Consider the following 9,186-nt stretch of genomic DNA (forward strand, 5'->3'; position numbering starts at 1 on the left):
ATCTCCCTAGTAGAGGAAGAGACGCTTAAAATGTAGGCCAGCAAAATGCTGTTCTACATTGTAAGTAGACGCGGCCGCTATACTGATCGCGGCAAGGGATCTCCCTGCTACAATAAAGTATAGCGGCCGCGGCCGCCTGTCCCATCACCGACAGGAGGATGCCTAACTCCTCCTGTCGGAACCCCGAACCCCGGAACCCCCTCCCCCCCCAAACTCGTAATCGCCGACAGGAGGATGCCCAACTCCTCCTGTCGGAACCCCGGAACCCCCTTCCCCCCCAAACTCGTAATCGCCGACAGGAGGATGCCCAACTCCTCCTGTCGGAACCCCCTCCCCCCCAAACTCGTAATCGCCGAAAGGAGGATGCCCACCTCCGCCTGTCGGAACCCCGGAACCCCCTCCCCCCCCAAACTCGTAATCGCCGACAGGAGGATGCCCAACTCCTCCTGTCGGAACCCCGGAACCCCCTCCCCCCCCAAACTCGTAATCGCCGACAGGAGGATGCCCAACTCCTCCTGTCGGAACCCCGGAACCCCCTCCCCCCCCAAACTCGTAATCGCCGACAGGAGGATGCCCAACTCCTCCTGCCGGAAAGCCCAACGACCCCCTGCCCCAACTAATCTCCCTCCCCCAACTAACATTTCAATGTTGGTCAGCTAGACGGGTCTTGCTGCCGTCCAGCCGACGGGTCTGCCTCGTGGAAATGAGACGGCACGCCCCTTCCCGGCCCATCCCCGCTAAATCTAAGGCCTGATTGGCCCAGGCTAGGCACCTTGGCCAATCAGGCCTTAGGATTAGTGGGGATGGGCAGACCCGCTATGCCTAAGGCCTGATTGGTCCAGGCTTCTACAGCCTGGGCCAATCAGGCCTTAGATTTAGCGGGGATGGGCCGAGAAGGGGCGTGCCGTCTCATTTCCACGAGGCAGACCCATCGGCTGGACGGCAGCAAGACCCGTCCAGCTGACCAACATTGAAAGGTTAGTTGGGGGAGGGAGATTAGTTGGGGCGGGGGGTCGTTGGGCTTTCCGGCAGGAGGAGTTGGGCATCCTCCTGTCGGCGATTACGAGTTTGGGGGGGAGGGGGGTCCGGGGTTCCGACAGGAGGAGTTGGGCATCCTCCTGTCGGCGATTACGAGTTTGGGGGGGAGGGGGGTCCGGGGTTCCGACAGGAGGAGTTGGGCATCCTCCTGTCGGCGATTACGAGTTTGGGGGGGGGGGGGCTCGGGGTTCCGACAGGAGGAGTTAGGCATTCTCCTGTCGGTGATGGGACAGGCGGCCGCAACAACCGCGGCCGCTATACATATTGCAGCAGGGAGATCCCTTGCTGCCATAAGTATAGCGGCCGCGTCTAATTTAACCCGATTCTCTAAAGACGCCAGTTACAGAATCGGCGTTTAGTATAGGACGCCTCTTCCGGGCGGCCTGCCTGGAGAGCATTTTTTTTTTTTAAACGTGCATCCCGATTGGCTGATTAGACAGCTGTAGGACGTCTACAGCTGCCTAAAATCGGGACGCACTTTTGGAGAATCAGGGCCTTGGTGTACAGAGGCTGTTCCTGGGCTTGTTTTCATGGACAGCGGAAGCAGGAAGTTGTGTGACCACGCATACGGTACTGTACCAGTACTCTTGATCGCCAAGACATGCTTGACAAATAGTGCCTTATTTTCGGGGGGGGGGGGCCTTATATTTCCCAGGTGGGGAAAAAAAGGGGGGTGTCTTACTAAAGGAGGAGGTCCTATAATGGGGGAAACACGGTATGTCATTACTATATGATATTTATTTTTAGTTTTCTTTGGTATGTGCATAGAAAGATGCCTTAATTCATTGGAGTCTATTTATTAAAGGAAAAAAAACAAACAACAAAAGTACTGCACAAAAGTGGAGAACTTGCCCATAGTGATCAATCAGATATCTTGTTTCATTTCCCAGATGAAAAAAAACTGGATTAGTCACTACATAGTATTACCAAATGGCTCCAGAAAAAGAAGGATGGATTGAGACATCCGGGTTTTACTTCCAGTGAAATTACTGGAAGTAAAACCCGGATGTCTCAATCCGTCCTCTTTTTTCTGGAGCCATATGTACTACTATTTATCACTTATATAGCGCTGAAAGATGTACACAGGGCTGTACATTTTGACATTTAATCAACGGTCCCTGCTCAAGAGAGCTTACAATCAAACTTGGACAAACAATTATAATATATAGGTGTTGAGGATGCAGAACCCAAGGTGGTAACCCTATGGCCGGGTTGCATTTGTGGAGAATCTTTTCTCTTGCTTTCATAAAAACACCCCATCGCAGTCTCATTGTTCATTTGTACTCAGTATGTAAGAACACCATACTACTTGTCAAGGGGTCAAACAGTTTACAGTATATGAAAGTGAAATATAGAGATCATTTCAGAAATGCAAATTCCCAAAGCTCATATACAGTATATTCCAATTACTAAAAACATGAAATAAAATGCTTATTTGCCTCTTTGTTGCCTGATCTTTTATTTTTCTTAATGGCCCTGGTCTCTTGCAAGCAGAAGTGGAACAGACAGATAAGATGGAGTAACAGGAGTCAGACGGAAAAGAAGGGTGATTAGAATGAGTTACTACAACAATGGCCTCTGAGCCAGAGGTCACATGTACTGTGCAGCTCCTTTTGATATCCTGAAACTACCAGCCCTAAATCTGGCCAGCAGGTGTCGCTCTTGCTTGATGATGACAGCATCTCCCCCAAGAAGCTGTGACAGCCATTTCCACAGTATTCTCAGTCAGCCAACTTTGGGCTCAAATCAGGAACTTTCCACATGCTACCACTGAGCCAACAGGCTGGATCTTTTATCAACATCTAAAAAGTATGTTGATAAAAAGGAACAGAAGACATTTCAAAGCCTCTGAGTGCAGAGTTTCAGGGTGCCAGAAAGCGAAGCCAAAACACTGAGTGGTCATTGCGGAAAGCCACAAGATAGAGCCACACACCAATAGCTGATTGAGTGCCTTCTACTGCGAGATCAGTGAGAAAATATTTTGTTTGGACACAGTAAGCTAAGATGCAAAGCGCACACAGCTTGCATGCTAATCATGGAAAGCTCGCTGGACACGTGCACAAAGGCTTTGCTGTAAGAGTGGTTTCACTGTGTGCCTGGGCGAAGGAAACAAAAGTGCCAGCACATCTATGCAGTTATTCTGTGCATAAATATTAGCCTCACAAAAATGTATTGCAAGGCTGATATTAATGCACAGAATAACTGCACAGATGTGCTGGCACTTTTTTTCTTCAGACACATGTACAGTGAACTGAGAAGCCACTGTCATTTCCATGAATAAATGTTATTTTTGCTCTTTTAAAGCTGCAGGTACTCAATATCATTGCAGAAGAAAACTGGCAGGATATTCAAAAAATTGGCATAAAATCCTCTCAGCTACCTACCCTTCTACTACACTCAGTGGCGTACCTAGCATATGTGACACCTGGGGCCCATCATTTTTTTGACACTCCCCTCCCATCTATATGAAAAGCATGATTTTTTGGTAACAATCCACACGTCGCACAACAAGAGTGTACCGAGGAAAAGGCAGCATCTTACATACTGCAGTGAGCAGTACAACATCAATAAACCCATTGTAAACTAAACAAGCCAGACTAGTACAGTTTGAACCAGCAAAGTCAATGCTAATGGAGAACTATGTCTTTTGTACACACAGAAAACACCTTAGCCAATATGTAATTACAATCTAACCCCTCCCTCTTTCACAAAACTGTAGTGCCATTTTTAGTCACAGAATTCTGAGCATCGGAGCTGTTACCACCATGGCTGGCGCTAAAAAATGCTTTAAGGTTTTGTAAAAGGGGGGAAGGCACAAGCGGAATAGAAATCACTAATGTAATGTAATAAAATAGAAATACGTAGACAAAGGTTAAATTGAACCACAGAATGCAACACCACAGAAACAGTGACGCATGTCCCCTAATATTGTGCAAAATGAAAGATAGCAGATGTAAATTTGAAAAAAAAAACCAAAACCCCAAGAATAGAAACATGATACCAGATAAATGCCAAATGGCCCATCTAGTCTGCACATCCACAGTAACCATTATCTCTTCCTCTCTCTAAGAGATTATCACTTTGCAAATTAACAAATAACCCTCTCCCCCCTTTTATGACGCTGCATTAGGATTTTTTTTATTGTAGGCTACGGCGGTCAAAGCTCTGGCGCTCAAAGAATTCCTATGAGCGTCGGAGCTAATATTGTCATGGCTGGTGATAAAAAAAAGCCTAATGCAGCTTCATAAAAGGGGGCCGGGGGGATTAAACAAAAATGGAAAATAAGATAATACCATTTTATTGGACTAATACATTTTTCAGTTAGCTTTCATAGGCCAGAACATCCTGCTCCCTTCTCTCTCCCTCCTCCACCCTTCCATACAAGTATCCTGCTCCTTTCTCTCTCCCTCCATCCCAATGCCATGAAGCAAGGTCCCGCAATGATTCCAGAACAAGTGACATTAGAGGGGGTGGACCGGCAGCTGTGGAGAGGTGCAGCAAGGTCCTGCGATGACTGTGGCTGCCGGTCCACCCCCTCTGACGTCACTTACTTGTTCCGGAGCGGAGCCGGTAGCCACAGTCATCGCGGGACCTTGCTGCACCTCCCCGCGGCTGCCGACTCTGCTCCAGAACAAGTAAGTGACGTCGGAGGGGGGTGGACTAGCAGCCACAGGGAGGTGCAGGAAGGTCCCGCAGCAGAGTAGGGTGGGAGGTTCCGTACCCGGTGTGCCAGCTGTACACCCCCTTAGGGCACGCACCTGGGGCGGACCACCTGCCCTGCCCTTGGTACGCCACTGACTACACTGTCCAGACCTGGCAGTAAATCTGTCTTGTGTGAGCATTAAAATCTTGTTTGCTTCTTTGCATTGCAGCAGAATACCTAATGGCCTCACTGCCATGCATGTTTAATATATAGTGCGTCACCAACAAGAAGAGGCACTGGAGATGTCAAATCCAACCGAATGGTCAGAAATCCTTGATTTACGGTTTGTATCAAAATTTAAAACAAGCAAAGTTCCAAAAGACAAAGTCCCGACTAGGATCCGAGTTTCGGCAATACCATCGCCTTCCTCGGGGGCCAGTTTACATGTGGAGTTTGTGGCACTTTGCAAGTTTACAACTGTCCCCTGAGGAAGGCGATGGTATCGCTGAAACTCGGATCCTAGTCGGGACTTTGTCTTTTGGAACTTTGCTTGTTTTAAATTTTGATACAAGCTGTAAATCAAGGATTTCTGACCATTCGGTTGGATTTGACATCTCCAGTGCCTCTTCTTGTTGGATTTGCTTCACTTCACGGCCCGGTACCTTCTTTCCCCTTCCCCTGCGCTGAACCCTTCTCCGCACTCTACATCCATTAGCATATGCTAGCTTTCTGTATGAACCCCTGAGCACCTCTGGCATGTATTTTCTAGTTTTCTATACTCTACTTCTGATAAAAATCCATGCTGAACTAGAAGGTGGTTTTTTGTTGGGTTTTTTTTTTAAGTTTTAGCTGACCATGCATCCCTACAGGAAATCCTGAAAAGCTATACTTAGGAATAGTCTGTTATTCTTTTACTGGCTATAGAAATTCTGCTTTCTGCAGGATAGCCCAGTGGATTTTACACCCGAGGATCTTCATTCTAATTCTGAACAATTGTAGAAATGGACATGAAAATAACGTTTCCACTAATATTTTATTTATTCACAATTTGATATATCGCAACGACTAGCAGAACTGAGCGGTTCACAGATTACTAAAATATTTGATAGAAAGAGGGAATGCCAGTGTTTACCTTTACCCATGAAATGTGAATCTAAATTAAATCAGATGTTCTAACAGAAAAGCAAACTGTACTTGTGTTAAAGTGGGAGTGAATAAACAGGTTCGAGCAACGTGGAGCTCCCCCCAGACACCTTCAACTGACAGCACTTGTCGCGTTTTAGAAGCTCGCCAAAAATGTAGGCAACGTCGCGTATCACACGGATCTTGCAAGCTGGCACAAAAGGATCTCCTCCAGTTTGTAAACTGTACTTAGGTCGCCTGCTCTGTGGGTTTTCACGTTTCCGTTGTCTTAGCGGTCAGTGGAAAGTTTATACAAGTATGCTGGAAACTTTGTGCATCACCTACACCTCCCGGATCCCCACCGCCCTTACCTTCTCATAGGATGCCGACAGCTCCTCTCCGATCATTGCTCCGCGCGGGAGCCTGGAAACAGCTCGCGCAGCTTTCCCTTTCCAGATCCTCACGCGCCTTGATGCGCCCAGTCTCAACTGGGCACGCGCGGTCACCTTCATGAAAAGCTGGGCGCGAGCACGAGGCGAGAATGCTGGGTAAGGTAGTTTTCTGCGAGTTCCTCCTTGGCTCTCTGCGAGGGGGAGCTTTACACAGCGATTGAAGCGTGTGCTCACGATAAAAGCTTTTGGCGGCGACTTTCTGCTTTTTAGTGAGGCTGGACTGGCAGCCGAACTCGCTCATTTGAACGCCTAAGGAAATCCAGAGTACTATTTTAAAACCTGAAATACAGGACTAAAGTTTTTTCCTCCCATATACTGATGCAGAACTCGCGGGGGGGGGGGGGGAGGGAGAGAAGTGAGTGAGAGATGCTATAAAAAAAAAAAAAAAAAGGAATTGACCCCAAAATATCCACAAAGAAGAAAATCCAGAGAAAACCAAAAAAACTCTGGAGTGACGATGTTCCCAAATGGATTTTATTTGAAAGTATCAAAGTTCCAAAGGTACACTAAAATCATCCACATAAAATAATTCTATCCACATAAAAGTAAATCATCCACATAAGAGCCTTAAAGGACCTAGTCCACTAGAGATACAGGACCCAACACGGTCCGCGTTTCGACAAAAAGTCTTCTTCAGGGGTCCCTGGGGGGTCCTATAAAGGTGAGTACGTGGGAAACAATTGTGTGGTGAACCGGAAGTGAGACACTGCTTGCATTTGCAATGGAAAAAGGATGCTATACCGCCATTTGGGCTAAATGATAAGGGAGGAGGAGCAGAAGGAAAATACTTTCTGCACTGGGGAGGAGGAGGAACGAGAGGGACATTTGCTGAATCCTGGGGAGGAGAGCAGGAGAAAGGAAAGAGGGAGGGAGGGATACTAGGTCAGACCAATGGTCCAGTATCCAGTTTCCAACAGTGGCCAACCCAGGTCACAAGTACCTGGCACAATCCCCAAATAGTAACAACATTCCATTTTCCATAATGGATGTATCTAAGCTTCATCTAATGTTGAATCACATTGATTTAGGGAGAGAGTAAAATGAGGATCCTGTAGACCCCCACAGATCCCGCGGATCTAAAGCACACAGCCTTCAAAAGAAAGCAGTCGTAGCACCAGGTATGCAGGGATCCTTGTAACTTCCACAGACCTCACGGATCCTGCTTACCCCCGCAGATCCCACTGACCCCCATGGATCCTCATCTTATCCCCTCCTGGAGCTGTGTGCTGCCATGTTTGGTTTTTTCCAACCTGATTATTTTACTCACCATTTTGATAAGGATGAAACTTAACATCCCTCCCTCTAGCCTATTATCTGCCAAGTGTGTTCTTGCCTTGCAGACTATAATAGAAGGAAATTGGCCTTTCTCTGCATACACAGATTGCTTTAAAGTGAGAAGGTAAAACAAGAATTCTATGGACCCCCATGGAATTAAAGGGCACAACCTTTAAAAGAAAGCGGCCATGGTGTGGGGTCCACAGGGACCTCATTTTAACTCCTACAGACCTTATGGATCCCACTCACCCTACGGATTCTGATTTTAACCCCCACAGACCTTCCATGAATCCTTGTCTTACCTCCCTGCCACAGACCATACTGATCCAGCAAATTAGTAGCTGTGTCTGTAGAAGGGGTGGGGATGGGGGGTAAGATAATAATAATAACAGTTTATATACCACATGACCGTGAAGTTCTATGCGGTTTACAATGATTAAAAGATGTTACAGATTGAGTGGAATAAACAAAGTTCAGAGTTAGTGATTAACAGTTCTAAAGATCATTTGTTGAGAACTAAGATTGTATAGGTCAGTTACCTAAGTACTTCAGGAACAGATGTGTTTTTAGGCGTTTCCTGAATTCCCTATAAGTAGTAGGCACAAACAGTTGTTCCAGATCTTTACCCCATAATGCTGCTTGATATGAGAAAAGATGAGAATCCATGAGATGAATGGGATCCATGGGGGTGAGCAGGCTCCGTGAGGGTTTTCTTTTAGCTCTAATAGCTTCTTTCACCTCATTTTTTTAAAACCTGCCAGCTGTTGTTTGGCCTGCCTTCCTCCTTTTTTTTAATACATGGAATATATCTGGTGTGGACTTCCAGGATGGTATTTTTTTAATAACATCCACACCTGATATAAATTTTTGATCTTTGCAGCCACTTGTTAAGTTGTTGGGTTTTTTTTTCTTGATCATTCTCATTTTATCATAGTTTTCTTTTTGAAAGTTAAATGCTAATGTATTCAGATTTCCTCTCTGTATGTACTCCAGAGATTATATCAAATAGGATCATGTTAAAATCAGTTATCAAGTGGTCCCAACAACATTACCTCCTGCCAGTGGCGAAGTGGGGGAAAGAAGCAGCTGGACCAGTGATACCTCAGCCCTCTTCACCCCCATACCTCTTTAACCCTTTGCTGGCACGTGCATCTCCATCCTGCAGTCTGCGCCGGCCTCAGCTCCCTCTCGGAATTTACATCCTAGTCTTGCAACTAGGAAGTGACGTCAGAGGGAGAACCAAGGACGGTGCAAGCAGCAGGTTGGAGATGCTGCTCGCACCAGCGAAGAGCCAAAGAGGTACGAGGGTGGGAGGATGGAGAGGAGAGGTGCTGGCGGGAAGGGATAAAATGCAGATCTGACGGATCTAAAACCGCACGCCCTTAAAAATCTGAGGTCCGTGCCACGTTTAGTCTCTGGCTCTGACAGACCTAGATAACAATTTAGCGCTGACAGATCCATCTCAGCATAGGGAGGGAAAAGTATTAGGATCCGTCAGCACTAAAATGTCATCGAGGTCTGTCAGAGCCAGAGACTAAAAGTGGCGCGGACCTCAGATTTTTAAATTTACTGAAAAAACCCCCAATGTATATACTCTTTAAAGAGCACAGAAAATCTTATACGTGCTAATCTGTGATCCATGAGTAGCGCTTCCGG

The 9,186-nt window shown here is 46.6% G+C and overlaps 1 protein-coding gene across 1 annotated transcript in view; it reads right to left on the reverse strand.

Annotated features, from left to right (window-relative positions):
• PACC1 (proton activated chloride channel 1) overlaps positions 1-6,279 on the reverse strand; it is an 86,147-nt gene extending 79,868 nt beyond the window's left edge. The window contains 1 exon segment of the mRNA XM_033939952.1: positions 6,175-6,279. Coding sequence (XP_033795843.1) covers positions 6,175-6,210 — 36 coding nt within the window. The 5' untranslated portion in view covers positions 6,211-6,279.
• Positions 6,280-9,186: the final 2,907 nt, after the last annotated feature.

The sequence above is a fragment of the Geotrypetes seraphini genome, chromosome 3, assembly GCF_902459505.1.
Source record: "Geotrypetes seraphini chromosome 3, aGeoSer1.1, whole genome shotgun sequence".
Taxonomy (NCBI): Eukaryota; Metazoa; Chordata; class Amphibia; order Gymnophiona; family Dermophiidae; genus Geotrypetes; species Geotrypetes seraphini.